Source organism: Odontesthes bonariensis, chromosome 1 (genome assembly GCF_027942865.1).
Source record: "Odontesthes bonariensis isolate fOdoBon6 chromosome 1, fOdoBon6.hap1, whole genome shotgun sequence".
In the NCBI taxonomy this organism is placed as follows: Eukaryota; Metazoa; Chordata; class Actinopteri; order Atheriniformes; family Atherinopsidae; genus Odontesthes; species Odontesthes bonariensis.
In genome coordinates, this window is record NC_134506.1 from 380,305 (window position 1) to 398,574 (window position 18,270).

Genomic DNA, 18,270 nt, shown 5'->3' on the forward strand with positions numbered 1-18,270 from the left:
TACCACAGAGAAGTGCAATCGTGTACATTGCTTCTTTTCAGATATTCATCTGCAGGAGTGCTAATTAATTTTGAGTCACAGCAGTAACAGCCAGCAAGACTTGTTGATTACATTGCCACACAAAATGCAAACATGTAAATACACAGGTTCACAAAGGTATGATAGAAGCAAAATATGCATATGAAGCACAGGAAGTATCACCAGCCACTTTAAAAATCATCTCATGCTACTGTACATGCACACATATACTGCTTGAAGCCAGAATCATTTCTTCATTTATTACGCAGCATATGAATGGTTGTGCTCATATAGCTTTGGGCAATGTATGGACATACAGGGGCAAAACACAAAGTAGAGGAGTGAAAAAACTATTGATATATATATATTACATGCAGCTATCAATTTAATTTGGTTCCATCTTACTTTCTATGAAGAAAGCATAAACTGTAACAGAAGCCTTTATTAATAATAACATACAATTTACTAATGATCAAAAGATATGTTAAGAGCCATACATGAGCCTAAATTATTGGTAGCTCTTTACAAACCAGTTGCAGTTGCAAATATTAATAAGTTATCTTAAGGGATGCAGTGAGTTTTTAAATCAATCCATTATCTTTAATATTAAAATAGTACCACGAATACATAAATAAAAGTGTCATAATCAAACACTTTTTTTTCTAATATAGTTATTTCATCAATAATGCCTGTAACTGTGCTACAAGATCAAAAAGAAGCCAAAGCTCAAAGCATGCCATCGGTATCAAAACAGTGGAAGTGATGTGCCTTCACATACATTTTTTAAGAGTATCCTTTTGATCTTTAACATGGCTTTGTATATGTTGCTGAAGAGCTGCAGGTATGGGAGAAGTGAAGACTGTTACATGCTGCTCTTTTCAAAATAAGTATGATTATTACAAACAGCATCAATGCAGTAAGAGGGACAGTGCACCAACTCTGCCATCTTTTCTAACATGTGTAAAAGGAACTCAGTGGAAGTTAAAAATACTGCGATGCAAATAAAGTTAGCAGCTTCTTCTTTCTCACACACACACTTCCTTATGCGGGCACCAGACTTAAGTATAGGTAAAAAGGTCCTTCTAGGTTAGCTAAAGCTGGCTCTTATACACAACTGCCTACTGTACCTTTATATAAATGTATTCAATTGATATTCTTACACTCTATTACCCAAGGTTAAGTTTGTTTGTGGCTTAGCTCATATGGCAATCTGCATGTGGAGAAGATTAATTATACATAAACAGACAAAACTGAGTGGTAGTTTTCTGAGGATGTAGTCACATTGAGACCATAATTGAACAGTATCTGAAAGTGTTGTTGTGTCTGAATGACCCCCTGATGGTTTTACATAATGTTTTTGCTATTGCATTCTAACAAATGTGATGAACAAACACATACCAACCACAAAAGACAACAAAAAAGTCTAAAAGAAAAAACATGTTCTGTAATGCAGTTTTTTTTTTTCCTGATTTACAGATTTTAAAGGGATAGTTCGCCTCTTTTGACATGAAGCTGTATGACATCCCATATTAGCAATATAATTTATGAACATTGACTTACCCCCCGGTGCGTCCTGTGAGCAGAGTTCCAGCTGAGTTTTGGCGTCCACGAAGGTAGTCCGGCTAGCTGGCTGGGGCTTGAAAAATAAAGCGTTTTGCTTCTCAAAAAAATATGCGTTCAAAAGAGTAATACATTTACATCACAAAATCGTTCTCGATGAAAAAGTCAGACCTCACTTCGCTTGGCACTATTTTTGCCTCCTTCGATATCAATGCGTCCAATGTAAAACTGTGCAGACCAAAGAGCAGACCGAGCAGTCCCCTGCTTCCGAGCAGCAAACACCGTAACAGGTGCGGCTATCGCTAGGTGGCTGGACGCATTGATATCAAGGGAGGCACAAATAGCGCCAAGCGAAATGAGGTCTGACTTTTTCATCGAGAACGATTTTGTGATGCAAATGTATTACTCTTTTGAACGCATATTTTTTTGAGAAGCAAGACGCAAAGATGTTCATAAATGATATTGCTAATATGGGATGTCATACAGCTTCATGTCAAAAGAGGCGAACTATCCCTTTAAAGTATTTGATTGTGGCATATGTGTGCAATCAATACATCCAGCCATCCATCCATTTTCTATACATGCTTAATTTAATTTAGGATCAGCCTATCCTAGCTGCCATTGGTCACTTTTGAATCTCTTATTCTCAGTTTTTCCCTCGCAAAGTGGAAATCCCAGAAACCTCTTGTGTTTGTTGTTGTGTATCGTCCACCTGGCCCTTATTCTGAGTTTCTGTCTGAATTCTCAGAGTTTTTATCCCAGTTAGTGCTGAGTACAGATAAAGTCATTGTAGTGGGTGACTTTAATATTCATGTAGATGTTGAAAATGACAGCCTGAATATGAACTTTAATTCTATATTAGACTCTATTGGATTTTCTCAGAGTGTTCACAGACCGACTCACTGCCTTAATCACACCCTTGATCTTGTGCTGACTTATGGCATTGAGAGTTAACAGTTAACAGTGTTCCCTCATAACCCTGTCTTATCTGACCATTTTCTGATAACCTTTGAGTTTACATTACTTGACTATACAGTTTCTGAGAAGAAATTTACGTATAGAAGGTGTCTATCAGAGGATGCTGTAACCAGATTTAAAGAATTAATTCCATCATCCTTTTCTTCACTGCCATGTGCAGATATGACAGAGGACGACTACCTAAACTTTACTCCAGCAACACTTGACTCTCTTGTTGACAGCACTATAGTTTCAATGCGTACAGCACTGGACAATGTTGCCCCTCTGAAAAGGAAGGTAATCAGTCAGAAGAGGTTGGCTCCTTGGTATAACTCACAGCTGCGTGCTTTAAAGCAGACTGCAAGAAAGCTGGAGAGACAGTGGCGTTCCTCTAATTTAGAAGAGTCTCAGTTAGTCTGGAAAGATAGTTTAACAATGTATAAGAAAGCCCTTCGTAAAGCTAGAACTGCTTATTATTCATCATTGATAGAAGAGAATAAGAACAATCCCAGGTTTCTCTTCAGCGCTGTAGCCAGTCTGACTAAGAGTCCGAGCTCTGCTGAGCCAGGTATTCCTTTAACTCTCAGCAGTGATGATTAAATGATCAAATGTGCAGATGTTGGTGGAGAGATATAAATATCTTGGTGTGATCCTTGATAATAAACTGCGTTTTGAATCCCATGTCGATGTTACCTCCAAAAAGGTTAAGCAAAGATTGTTCTTTTTAAGGAAAATGAGAACCTTCCATGTTTCCTCTGAGATGATGACTCTCTTTTACAGAAGTTTTATTGAATCCGTTTTAACCTTTTGTATTGTTGCATGGTTTGGAAACCTGAACTTGTCGGATAAGAATCGTCTTGTTCGTCTTGTTAAAACTGTTGGAAAAATCAGCAGGCCGGTATTATGTCCATTTATAACAGACAGGTCCTGAGGAAGGCTAATGCTATTCTGGATTGTCCTAATCATCCACTTCTAAGAGCTTTTGCCCTCAGGTCGTCGTTTTAGGGCTCTTATAAAGGGGACTAAAATGCTTCAGGTTTCATTCATTCCCATGGCAATTTATCTACTTAATGGCAAGAAGCCCCTGGATTGCTCATATTCCTTTGCACTGCTATTGCTTATTTGCACAATTTACATTTGCACTTTTTGTAATTCTTGGTAGTAGTTCCCATTTTTGGTAGAAGCTCTGGACTGAACATTTGCTAGTGATTTTGTATATGTGTATGGTCCTTCTTATATCATGTTTTTTTTATCATGACTTTTATTATTGACTTTAGACTTTTAATTAGGTTTTATTCATATTGCCAATACTATCATTGTGTACCTTGTCTTTTGTGTTCTCCTGCTGCAACACTAATTTCCCTTCATGGGACAATAAAGAGGAATTGAATAAAATTGATTTCATGAGCTTCTTCACCAGTAAAATAGTTTCTATCAGAGAGAAGATTCCCACTATTATCAGTGATGTATCATCAAGTACAGCAGCTTTAGAAGTATCTTTAGAACCACCCCAAGAACCACAGCCCAGAGAACCACAGCCCAGAGAACCACAGCCCAGAGAACCACAGCCCCGAGCCCCTCCCTCCCACCCAGGTTTTGGGATGTCTGGGATCCATCCCTTGAGAGGGGGGCTCTGTCATCGCCGGATGTCTGGCCGCCCCCCCCCAGACCGTCTCCGGCTGCTGGTCCCACGTCGCCAGAAATCTAGTCAAGTCAAGTTTGTCCTTTTTTCATAGTCATAGTCAAGTTTTGTTTTTTCATTGTCCTTAGCGCTCCTAGCGCTTTTTGTTTTTCTTGACAATAAATCAAGTTCAGACCCATTGCCCTCACGTCTGTAATCATGAAGTGCCTGGAATGATCAGTCTCCCAGAACATCAGTGACTGCCTCCCTCCCTCCTTCGACCCACACCCGTTGGCTTACAGGGCAAAGCGGTCCACAGAGGACGCCATCGCCCTCACACTGAGTCACCTGGAGAACAAAAAGAGCTATGTGAGGATGCTCTTTGTGGATTACAGCTCAGCGTTCAACACAATAATCCCAGACATTCTGCTTCAACTACAGAACAGACGAGACCACACCCCCCTCCTCATAAATGGAGAACCGGTGGAAACTGTGCCCCCCTTCAAGTTTCTGGGCACCCACATCTCCGCTGACCACTCCTGGACGTTTAACATCAGGGCCCTAGTGAGGAAGGCTCAGCAGCAGCTTCACTTCCTGCGCGTCCTCAGGAAGAACAAGCTGAACACAAAGCTGCTACTGGCCTTCTATCACTCCTCTGTGGAGAGCGTTCCAACATCCTGCCTGGGTGTGTGGTTCACAGGCTCCACAGCCGAGGACAGGAAGGCGATGCAGAGGGTCATAAACACTGCCCAAAGGATCATCAGCTGCCCTCTGCCCAACCAGGAACACCTCTCCACATCCTGCTGCGTCAAGAAAACCAAGGCCCTCACAGGAGAGCCCTCACCCTGCCTACCCCGTTTGATCTGTTGCCCTCTGGGAGACGCTACAGGGCAACAAGGTCCCGCACCAACAGGCTAACAGACAGTTTCTACCCCTGGGCCAAATGGACTGCAAACATCCATGGACACACACACTTTCACTCACTCACAGTCCCATAAACCCCCACCAAATAGCCCTGAAGAACAACACACAAATCTACCTCCTCCTACCTCTGGCTACCCCTACCATGTCTGTACCTTTGTGAAATATCTGGCTGCCACTTTAGATCTTTTAACCCGACTCTTACCTCCTTTTTTTTTCTTTTATACATTTTTATATTCTTTGTCCAAATGTTTTTATGTTTGTAATGTTCTTTATGTTGTTTTTTTTGCCTTGTTTTTTTAACCTTTGTGGCTCAGAATGGCTCTGTGGGAGCACCTTCAATTTCTTTGTACCTCCACAGTGCAATGACAATCACCCAGAGAGGGAGAAGTGATTTTTGTTTTTACAATTATAAACCTATATTTCAATGCATTTACAGACAAACCCCCTCATAGCAAACACAATATAGATCAAGAAAGCTAATGAATTTTTACTTTAAAATACCTGTGTCTGCACATAGGTATTTTCTGAGCTCTCAAACAAGTCAAAGTCAGTCAGGCATTTACTCTTGTCTGGTCACGTCTTTGTTCTCTTTCTCCCTTTTTCCTCATTTCTTCTGAATCTCTTAAAAAAAACAACTTTTTTATCATGGCAAAGGTGTCTAGTGGTTACAAAATGAGGCAATTAGCAAAGGGAACCAGATATGACAGGATTTACCGAAATCAAACAAGAAATAACAAGATCATAGAAAAAACAAACAAACAAAAAAAAGGGTCATGACATATTTTCAGTATTGCATGTTTGTTAACCTGATACGTTTTATCTGGTGGATAAACTGTGATGGTGCAGTGTCCTCACCAATAAAACGACACTGTTACTGTAGTACAGTTTAACCCCCACAGTATGACACAGTGTTCTATAAGCTTCAACATGGAGAAAAGTGGCATTTTAAACCATTTCCATCCACCACACAACCACTGCATACATGGTACACTCATGTTAATTATTGTGCTGATTCAAAATGTTGTTGTGAAAAAAAACTGTGACTATGTAGAATCTTTGGTGATGTACTTCACTTGATGAACTGTTATGTCCAATATCCAATCATGATAAAAAAAGTTCTAAATATTTAAATGTCCAAATTCCATCACTTTATTTAAAAAGAAACACATAGAACATTCTTCATTTCCCTTCACATCATAATGGCTACAGCAAATCTATATTGATTTGATAATTCCTCTTATTTTTTTGTTAGAACACTTTTTATCAGAATATCGCAATAAACAGTACAGTGAATCAGTTACAACACCAAAAACTCCTTCAGCCCTAATTTTTGTTTTTATCTAAGCTAATATATCCTTACATTTTGTTAGGGGAAATATTATGAAAAGACACACTGTTTTAGCTACTATGGTAATTTAATTATGGTAAACATTCTAAAAAACATATGAATGATCCTACTAGCACTATCTGCTAATTAGTAAATATACACAATAATTATGCAGTTGGAGGTTTGCTGTTAAAGTCCTGTACAATACCTGTAACACATCTAGTTTGTGTAGTAAAGGGTGAGCTGAAAAAAAATCTCCTGTCTGCTTCACGTACAAATACAAGTGTGTAGTACAAGCTTTCTAATTCTTAGAGTGCCAAGCACACCTCTGTGACCCGATGAACCAATCAAGGTACAAAGTTACCTTGCTCAGGTTGGAGACAGTGGAGCCTCAATCTACAGCCAGGCCAAGGGGGGAAGTCTTTGCTCATTGGGTCTGGCCAGTCACAGCCTGAACAAGCTACATGGAACTAACCTCCTGTGAACTCACCACCTACAGGAGGGGTGGTGCAAAGTGGACTGGGTGGTCGTCAAAGGCAGAGGCCTTGGTCTGACATCCAACTGCTGAAACTGGTTATAGGAATATGGGAAATGAGCCCCTGCTTGTGCTGGAGGTTCAGAAATGCCACCTGAATATTGTCGAGCTCACCTAAATGCACAAAATGGGTTCTGGAACCAATCTCCTAGAGAGGGACTGGACTTTATATGTCTCTGGAGTAACAAGAAGACAGTGGTGAGCTTCCTCTGAAAGGTGTCTGAGATGGTCACCCAAGAGGCGCTCAAGGGCAATTGTTGCTCCTCCACATCAAAATGAACCATTTGAGATGGTTTGGGCATTTGGTCAGGATGTCTTTCAGACTCCTCAAATGCGAGTTGTTATGGACATGCTGCACTTGTAAGAGGCCTCAGGGCAGACTCATGACTCATTGGAGAGATTGTATCTTTCACTGGGCTTTAGAACGCCTCATTGTCCCTCTGGAATAGCTGGTGGAGGTGGCTATGGAGAACGAGGTCAGAGGATCTCTGTTCCCTGTTGGCAACCCCATCCCAGATAAGCATCAGAAGATGAATTGATGGATAGATAGATGGATGGATGAATGGACAGACATAGAGTCAAGTAATTTGTCTTTATTAGAGAAATACTTCCAAACATGCTAAAACTGAAAATACATCTGAACAAACTTGAATTATTAAAACATATAAACTTATAGCAGCTAGTTGTTTTGTTTCATCTTGTTTTTCATTGTCTTCTCCGATCATTTCTTTCTACATCCAAATATTGTAACAAAAAATTAAAATAAGCAGTACTTGGGAAACTTAATGAAAATAAAGACAAATGTGTTTGGCATAAAACGGTAATCAGATTACGGGGGGAGGGGTATGTACCTGGCAGCCAGTGTGGGATGACACATCCAGTCCTTTGTCTCTTACTGGGGATTCTCTCCTTGATCCACTACAGTCACCATTACAGCCCTCCTCACTGGCCACATCCTGAGGCCAGCAATGTCGGCGAGGACCAGCATGTACACTGCAGGTGGGCTACACACACACACACACACACACACACACACACACACACACACACACACACACACACAAACACACACCAAAAAAGCCATTGTGTCTAGCTAATATAAGTATATTCACAGTCACTGCACCACACAAAGAGTCAGTACTGGAGGAACCTTTAGAATTATGACTATGATTTTTAGAAATATATAAACTGCTTACTATATTTTTTTTGTAAAAACATCTGATCGAAATTTTTCTTCAATATTGCTATCTGGTACACAGCTTAGGATAAAGTTTTCCTAAACCTGACTATTTGCTTTTCACAACATGTATTTCAGAATGAAGGCTGACTGACTTGTTATTGCCACATATTACTGAGTGGACCCCAAAAACACATAAGTTTAAAGGGGAACTGCGGTATTTTCAACATTAAGCCTCTTTTCTGAGTCGTCTGCAATGTTTTAGAACCCCCCATACCGCTTTTTTGATGTTTACTGCTGTCTCCTAGCCTGGCTGACGTGTCCACAATCTCGATGAGATGGTGGTCTGGGAACTAGGTGTGCATTTTCTCGTATTTGAGGCATGGTTTCCGAATGCCTAGAGCCGTTTATTGGGCGCTACGAATGTCTATCAAATGGCGTCTGGTTCTTCCCATGCTGCTTTGCGCGCGATTCATAGCCAATTGTATCACTTATACCAGATGACGACAGAAATTCGACGAGGAAGAAGAAGAAAAAAAAAGTAAAATAAAAGTAAACTTGCGTTCTAAGCTACTTAAAGTGATGGTTCGGAGTAGATTCACCCTAGGGTCATTTGAACCGTGACATCCACCCAAAGTTTTTCCGATCTTGGCTGAACATCAGCCGAGTTACTGAGTTATTCCGAATAGCTTAGTACAAGCGCTAATAGACCCTGGCAGTATCTCCAAAATTACCACACTAAAATCACATGCCATGACACCAAACTTCTACAGTAGTACAAATATGGTCTGTACTCACAAAACGATGCATTTGGAAGTTTGTACATAGTCCAGGAGTTCATTATTATAAACACAAGCCTGATAGCTTCTCTGCAGCTAAAGCTGCGTCGACGTCACTTCCTTGATCTGGGAGCTTCAATGTAAGATGAGGGTTGATCTACTACTGTAGACAACAAAGTATATGCTATATTCTACATGAATTTTTATGTTGTAGAGTTGTGAATTTATTTTATCAATGGAGAAATTGAGCAGCCTTGGAGAGCAGAGCCTGGAACCGGTCCTGTGTGCTCGGTACCCCAAGCAGAAGGGTTACAGACATGGGAACTGTCGGGGTCTGGAGTTCTCCTCCTGTGTTTTTGGCTGCTGCTTTCTCTCCAGTAGGTGGTGCCTGTTACCTGGGTGGCTGATTACAGGCAGGTGTTTCACATCAAGACTCATCAAGGGGAAGCTGAAAGGGATAATCTGGAGTAAAATGCACTTTAGATCAATTTACGGGATGTTGGGAGTACATACGTTGAGTTGACATCAAAATCATGTCATTCGGATGTGTTTTGAGAATTTCGATTTGACCGTTTTTAGCCAAAAGTCGTTAGCCTGGAAGTCAGAGGGGCATATCATGTCACCGCTACAAAACGCTATTTTTACACCTCTTCTACAGCTCCAAACAACATAACACTTACGTGGTAGTGAGTAGAGGGTCCCTAAAGCCAAACCGAAGTGTCCCGAGGTCTTCATGTGGTCGGATATAGAGTCCAGAATTATTTAATCAAGCCAGTACCTTTCCGGAAATGTGTCTGCTGCAGCTGCCGCTTAAGACCGTGGTGAAGTTGGTTTGATATTGGTTTGAAAAAAAAGACACCTTATTTCCTTATTGTGAATATCTGTCGAATATCCAATATCAAACCAACTTCACCATGGTCTCTAGCGGCAGCTGCAGCAGCAACATTTCCGGAATGGTACTGGCTTGATTAAATTCATTCTGGACTCTATATCCGACCACATGAAGACCTCGGGACACTTCGGTTTGGCTTTAGGGACGCTCTACTCACTAAAGCCAAACTCCGGATTATCTCTTTAAGAGGAGCCTGCTGTTAGCACTTCGTCGCCAGAGTGTTAACCTATGTGCTATGTCCTCTAAGCTCTTACTCCTGGTCCTTCCAAGAAAGATTTCACGACCTTGTGCTTCCTTCCCAGGTTTTACAGCCGTGTTCTGGATTCCTCTCCAGAGAAAGTCCTCGTCATACACTACCTTCAAGTTGTCTCATCTTCAGAGTTCCATGCTAGCAGTCTCCTTCGGACTCCTCTTGGTTCCACCTCCGATCGAACCCTGCTCACCCTATCACCACCCAGGAGGCTCCCTACTCGCATCATTATCTGGATCAGACATTCACTTCAGCCACCAGCCTCTCAGACCTCGCTCATCTCTCCCTGGCAGTAATCCATCGACTCTCTGTAAGCAACTTCCGATCATTCAATATTTCTCAAACTCGCTCCTCAACTAACCATTCACCCCCTTCATACAGTCAGAGATCCGTTTCCGAGTTTCCAGTCCCAGACCTTCATCTCCAGAATTCATATTCTTTAACAAATTGTCAAACCTTCTTAAAGGAGAACTCCGGGGCATTTGAAGCGCATTTCCATTGCTAGAGGTTGTCAAATACTGACGGTAGGACACAGACCGGTGCAAATCGGTGCTCCCTGTGCTGCGATTGCGCTGTTTGCGCAGCCTGTCATGCTAACCAAATACGTGGTGGCCAAAGGGCAAGTGCTAAACCTTCCATGTAAAACAACAACTTGCACACAGCAGAAACGTCACACCACCAAATGCACCATCTTTAGTTGTTTAGATGCAGATAATGTTAACAATTTCCGAGTCACAAGCAGGGCGACAGAGAAAAGAGTCTAGAAGGCCAATATTAGAGATATAAGATGAGCCTCACACTCTCAAAGTAGAAATGCACTCAGAGAGTGCAGACCTCCGCCAATGAAGCTTTGTTTTATAAGCGCATTTTTTTTATCCACCCATATATTGTAGTGAATGGTCTGAAACGATTAACGTCGTAATCCACCACGTCCGAGAGAAAGCGATGCGTTTGCTTAAACTTGTGCATAGATTCAGCTGGCTCGTGTTCCGATTGAAAAGGTTTACAAAGTTAAGATGCTATCTTTCAGATGCGACTTCTCAGAAACGGCAAAGACGGCTTTCACACTGCGACCCGCTACATTAGCGGGTCCAAATTGCGGACCTCCTTGTCTCCCCAGTTGGCCATATTAAAAAATGTCTCGAACTTGATGTAGGCTAAAACAGAGTAAAACTTGTCCTCACCTGTCGCTGTTGTTCTGAATCAGCTGTCCATTCTGTCTTTTAAACTCCTCACGTCACGCCACGCCCACGTCCGACCCGCATCAATTGCGTTCACACCAAACTCGGCTCGGCAAAAAGACTAGGGTCCGACGCGGGTCGAAAGGCGAGTCGAGTTGACGCGGCAGCCCGGGTCGGCAGTGTGAACGCAACAGTGGACACGCTAAATTCGCGAATTAAACGCGGGTTATTCGGCAGTGTGAAAGGGGCTACTGTTTACCTTCCCCCCTGCGCAGTTAGTGTAAGCTTTCCCCCTGCGCACCCCCTCCTACCCCTCCCTCAATGACAACGAAACAACCAAGCCCCGCCACCTTGTGGCAGGTCGCAAGATTGCAGCACGAACAGACGAACATCCAGACAAACATCCAGACCAACAGACAAACTCGGGCGATCACATAACCTCCTTGGCGGAGGTAAGCTACTTGCACATTGCATGGCAGGTTACAAAAAACAGGAGTTAATCTACGTGACATAAATTTTGGTGCATGCCATTGGTAACGAGGGAAAATGGCAACCATAAACCAAACAATAGGCTCTACCACATTAACACCACTTAGAGAGGAAGGAAGTTTGAATGGATAATCAGAAGGAAACATGAAAGGGAGGAAAGATGGATGGAGGTGATACCTTATTGCCACTGTGGACCAGATTCGGGGCCTGCTGAATGGACAGCATTGCAGCAGCAGAGTTGTAGGGGACATTATAATCTTCATCTGGATACACAGGCACTGACCGTCTGTTTTCAGACCATAACTCTGTAACGGACTACAAGACAGAAAACCATATCAAAGATCTATACATCAGCATTCTCACACTTGGTGTAGATTCTCAGTCATACTTCTATTTCTTCTTGGTGCTGAGACAAGATGTTTCACCTCTCATCCAAAAGACCTCTTTAGTTCTAAATTAGTTGGTGGGAAAATTCTGCTTATAAGTAGTTGGAAAGGCCATTCCCAATTGGCAGGTCCTTAAGGTGAACCACCTGAACTATTTGTGAATCATTTAAGTCATTCTCACCTGTGAGTTGTTTATCTGCCTGAACAAGCACATTTTGGTTACAAGATCCAACGTGTACTCAAAAAACAGATTCAAGCCCCTCCTAAAGGTGACACATTTGGATTTGAGTCATTTGACATAGATTTAGCATGTAAATATTGTTTATATTTCATGGGTGTGAAGTAAAATATTTCCTGGTAAACAGTCTTGGATTCATTAACTTGATTATTTAATTATTTGCACATTTTACATATAAAACAGCATAATAATAATAAAATTAAACATTTTGCTGGAGAAGTTGGAAGCCAAAAAAGGTTTAGAGATACCTCCCCAATATAAGCAACTATAATTACACTTTACACTTTACAGTGTCAAAATTAAATATTGACACAAAAATTATTAAAAATAAGACAAGAAATAAACAATTTACACACACACACAAAAAAATATATATAGTTACAAAAGTGCATAACAGAAACCAAATAGTGTTACAAATCTTTGCTAATTGAAAATCTTTTCAGGTGTTTTTTGAACAATCACAATGTTGATATTGATTGTAGTAATGTGGGTAGATTGTTCCAGAGAGACGGACCTCTGTATTTTAATGTGTATTGATTTAGGGAAGTCTAACAATGTGGAAGATAAAAAAGTCCTTTGAAGATCTTATATGATACACATGAATTTTAGAGGAAAACTTTCTGGAAAGCAAATGGCAGCTCATGAGTTAGATGTACATATTTATACATAAACACACACGTTTGATATATGTTCACATTGAAAATTGATAGCAGTTTGAATTTTTTGAAAAGGGGAGCAGAAGAATCGGTTCTTTTAGCAAAACTAATCATTCTCAAAAATTTCTTTTGGATGAGTAAAATCTTGTTAAGAAAGGTAGGACATGTAACAGCCCACACAGTGTTACAATACATATTAAAGCTGCAAGCAGCTATGAGCGGGACCGAGCCTGTGCGCAGGTCAGGGCATGCGCTGGACGCCGTAGTCGCGCAGCTCTGCCCACACACACGATACCCTCTGCGTACGTACGAGCACATAATAACCCCAATGCGGAGGGGTTTTTGAAAATTTCTTGGGGGCGCCACTGAGCCATTTTGCTCCGCCCACACACAATACCCTTTACATACGGACAAGGTCGTCAGGCTGGACGTGTGTACCAAGTTTCATGACCTTGCGATGATGATAAGGCTTTCAAATCACAAACGCCATCACACGATTTTCACCGCCTGGCCACGCCCACACCGTTCAGAGTTTGTAAAAGTTTCTCCATCATTTTTTTCCCCCCATGTCTTAAGAGTTCCATCAAATGTGAGGTGTGGAAAAAAACAAGACCTTTCCAACCACCAGCAGGTGGCGCTATAGGTGGATGTCACTATGATTATATGTGCACGTTCAGGCTGGGTCCAGCAATCACCGTTTGAAGTTTGGGACAGATTGGATAAAGTATGTGGGAGTTATAAGCGACTTCATTTTTTGTGGCGAGTGATGGCGAGTCATCCAACTTTGAGGCGTCGCCATGGCCACGCCCTTTGAGGTTTGAAGGTTGCAGTTTCACTGCTCAGTCCCTAATGATAAGAACTCCTACAGTTACAATAGGGTCCTTGCAGTTTCACTGCTCGGTCCCTAAATACAAGGATAAACTATAATAAAAAGTTAAGACACAGGAATGGTTTATCAATGAACAAACTCTACTTAGAATACTAATTGACTTCATAGTCTTTTTACAGACAAATTCAATATGGTATTTCCATGTTCATTTTTCATCTACTGTGACTCCTAGGAATTTAATGTGAGGAACCTGAGTTATTTCAATGTTGTCTATAAATATTTTGGCTTTTTCTTTTGTATACTTTTTCTTTTTATTACAAAATATCATAAAATTAGATTTATTTATGTTGAGAGAGTTTGTTCATCTGGAACCATCTGGAAAGTGATGCCAGCTCTTCATTTGCTTCACAAATCAGTGTATTAAAATTTTCATGTGAAGCAACAAGACGTGTCGTCATCAAATAAAAGAGGCAATACATTATGGCAGACCCTAGGAAGATCATTCCTAGGGTCTGTTATTATTGTGGTCATTAACTCGTGTTTCCCTGTTCCAATTCAATTCAATTCATTTTTATTTATATAGCGCCAAATACAACAAATGTCATCTCAAGGCACTTAGATAGTAAGTCCAATTCAAGCCAATTGGAATTCAATTAATTAATAATAATCATAATTCATAAAATAATCCAATTCGTTCATATAGAGCCAATTCAAAAACAATTTCCTAGCTAAGGAAACCAACAGATTGCACTGAAAACTTTTTGTTTTTCGGTCCAATCTCCCGGCCTGAGCGTGCCTGAGGCGACTGTGGAGAGAAACGACTCCCTTTTAACAGGAAGAAACCTCTGGCAGAACCAGACTCAGGAAGGGTGGCCATCCGCCTCCACCAGCTGGGGTTTGAGAAGACAGAAAGAGGGGGAGGGGGGGAGGGCCGCAGCGGCGGCGGCACTGTAACACCATTCAAAGGATATCTGTTGGAACAGGGAAACACGAGTTAATGACCACAATAATATCACATATACATAAAGAGAGTAAAGTGAGGAAAGGTGTGACAGATGAGGCCCCCCAGCAGTCTAGGCCTATAGCAGCTTAACTATGGGATGTTTCACGATTACCTGAGCCATCCCTATTCAAGGTAAACACAAGAAACTTGTGCTAACGAAAAAATAAATAATAAAATAAAGGACCAGACTCAGTGAGTAATTCCCTATACTCCCTATATAGATCTGCTCCTCACACCACAACAACCATCATTTTTACAGCCACAAGCTACCTCAGCCTCTCCAACAGATACCCTTTGAATGGTGTTACAGTGCCGCCGCCGCTGCGGCCCTCCCCCCCTCCCCCCCTTTCTGTCTTCTCAAACCCCAGCTGGTGGAGGCGGATGGCCACCCTTCCTGAGTCTGGTTCTGCCAGAGGTTTCTTCCTGTTAAAAGGGAGTCGTTTCTCTCCACAGTCGCCTCAGGCACGCTCAGGACGGGAGATTGGACCGAAAAACAAAAAGTTTTCAGTGCAATCTGTTGGTTTTCTTAGCTAGGAAATTGTTTTTGAATTGGCTCTATATGAACGAATTGGATTATTTTATGAATTATGATCATTATTAATTAATTGAATTCCAATTGGCTTGAATGGGACTTACTATCTAAGTGCCTTGAGATGACATTTGTTGTATTTGGCGCTATATAAATAAAAATGAATTGAATTGAAATGAATCATTCATATAGATCAAAAACAGAAGAGGTCCAAGGATGGAACCCTGGGGTACTCCACAAAGTAGCTTAGCTCTAATTGAATTATAACTATTAACCGAAATATATTGTTCCCTATCATTTAAATAATTAAATAACCATTTGAGAGCAACATCATGAAACCCATATTTATATAATTTTTCAATAAGAATGTTAAAATCAACAGTGTCAAAGGCTTTTGACAAGTCTAAGAAAATGCCAAGAGATATTTTTTTATTATCTAAAGCTGTGGAGATTTTATGAACAAGCTGCAAAAGAGTAATTTCTGTTGACATTTTTTTTCGAAAACCATATTGATCCATAATATGTTATTCTCATCCAAATACTTTTCTATTCTTAGATATACTAGTTTCTCTGAAACTTTGGAAAAACAAGGTAAAACAGATATAGGGTGGTAATTAGTAAATATACTGGAATCACCTGATTTGAATAATGGGATGACTTTAGCTACTTTGAGGTCACTTGGTACAACACCTGTTTTTAGGGGTTCAACAATACAGGAAACTACCCTTTTTACAAGACTGGACCTTATTTAATCATGTCCTGCAGCAGAATCTTTCAATTGCAATATAATGGCATGCAATTCTTTAGAAGTAGGAGGATCAAACATACTAATGCCAGGATAATGATCATTGATGTTCACAAGGAGGGGTTCGTCTGCATTTTTTTAACATTTTTACCTAAAGAGGGACCAATATTTACAAAAAAGTCATTAAAGCCATTTGTTATGTTCAGAGTAAACTTTCTCACACCATCAGAAAATTGAGATGGGAAAGAATTGAATGCCTTTTTCGTATTCAATAGTTCATTAATGAGGTTCCATGTCGTTTTGATATCATTACAAGACTGTTCAAATTTATCTGAAAAGTTGTTGTTGTTTTTTTTTATTTTTATACCGGTAGTTTGCAATAATTTTGTGAAATGATTCCTATATTTTTTATAAATTTCAATATTAAATGGGGTGGGACTAAGAAAAAAAATTTTGTATAATTTTTTTTTTTTTTTTTATTGAGGATCTTTTTAGGCCTGGTGTGATCCAGGGTTTAGATTTTTTTAAATTGTATTTCGTGTTAATTTGAACAAGTGGAAAACATTTGTCATATATAGATAAAAATATTTTCATAAAAGTGAGATAAACCAATTCTACATCCTGATAATTGAACACCTCCTCCCATGATGCCTCCTCCATCCTCCATCGATTAATTTGTGTGCACGCCTGTGGAACACGGAAGCTGAGAAAGGTAAGTAGCCTACGCTGTTTTTGAAATCTCAAAATGTATAATGTCTGTGCTAGCTAATGGTATGGTTAGCCCCTGGGTTGAATTGTATTGCTACTGACACCACGGCCAATTCGGTAAAAAGTATTTTGATACACGTTAAGAGCCTCAGGAAAGGTTAAAAGCTTGCCCGATAGAGCCCGCTTTCATGGAAGTCAGCGCAATCGGACAACTTTGCGCAGCGGGCATGAAAATTTCTCGCGTTTTTCCCTTTGGCCAACTTTCCTGGGTCTCCAACAGATGGGATATGTTTGTAAAAATGCCGGAATTCTCCTTTAACAACATTGTCCATGCGGGTAAGCATGGAATCAACAATCACTTGTAGGCATGATTTGTAGCTCTTTTCTTGTTGCTCAAGTAAATCCTTATAAAAGGTCTTTTGCTGTTCCAACAGCTCCTGAACCATAGAAAGAGTGACAAAATCTTCCTCTCCTCTTCTAGGCATTTTACTTCTCCACAGTGTCCACAGTAGCTGGAAGCAGAGGAGCTCACTGATAGGCAGGCAGTCAAAGCAGGCAGGTGGTATGGAAGATCCAGTAGGCCCAGATTATTAATCCTTCAAAAATCTCTGTAAGCATTGACCATCCGTACTTCAACAACCCATCTCCAAATGTAACTTAAAGATTTGATAAAAAGCTGTTTAAATTAGTTTATAAAAATATTTCATGGGTGAAGAAATTTGATGAAATAATTACAATGGCTTTAAGCCAAGGTTCATGCTGCTGCATTCAGCCGTCCTTCTCCCACAGGTCTCACACATGCAACTAGCATGCTTAATCAGTTTGATTTTGGATCTACCCCATGTGCACATGTCTGCGCTCTCACGTACACATCCTTCTACACTCTACCTGAAGCAGCAAGTGGGTCGGTCGGTTTTGCAGAAAAATGATTTTCCTGATAAGTATCGATTTGCATATTTCACTTTTAGTAAGAAATTTTCAGTCTGTGAGTTTGCTGTAGCTAAATATAACTACATTAATTGTGGTAAACGAGGCAAGTTGCATTTGATTTTCCCTCATTTAAAAAAGGCAGACTGGTTCTCCACACTCCCCCATCTCATTTCATTACAAATTGTTAGCAGACTCCAAGCAAAACTGAACAAATTTTCGGAGTCACTCAGTTTTAGAAAACAAAATACTATATCTCGTCATTCATTCACACTGAGAAAAATTTTTATCAATGATGGTGCTTTCAGGTCTCCATGAAAGGCACCATGTTGTCTGGAGCCCACGAGGCTCACCTAACTCTGTGCACCTGTTCAGGAGTGAAAGCACAAGCACCAGGACGAAGTGGAATGTCTGACTTTCTTGCTTTGTGATATTAGAATATTTTATATTCCAGTAGAAAGAATTGTTTTGAGGTCAGCCCAATTTATCTTATTGCTCACATTATAAAATGTCAGAATCAGAGTTTAATCAGTTTATTC

General features: G+C 40.5%; 1 protein-coding gene across 4 annotated transcripts in view; it reads right to left on the reverse strand.

Annotated features, from left to right (window-relative positions):
• Positions 1-18,270, reverse strand: part of il16 (interleukin 16) — a 122,489-nt gene that overhangs the window by 16,167 nt on the left and 88,052 nt on the right. For all 4 annotated transcript variants that reach the window (XM_075487474.1, XM_075447460.1, XM_075448196.1 and 1 more), the window contains 3 exons: positions 11,888-12,025; positions 7,794-7,946; positions 797-853 (listed from right to left, as the gene is read on the reverse strand). In XM_075487474.1, the coding sequence (XP_075343589.1) occupies positions 797-853; positions 7,794-7,946; positions 11,888-12,025 (348 nt within the window). The remainder of the gene's footprint in view (positions 1-796; positions 854-7,793; positions 7,947-11,887; positions 12,026-18,270) is intronic.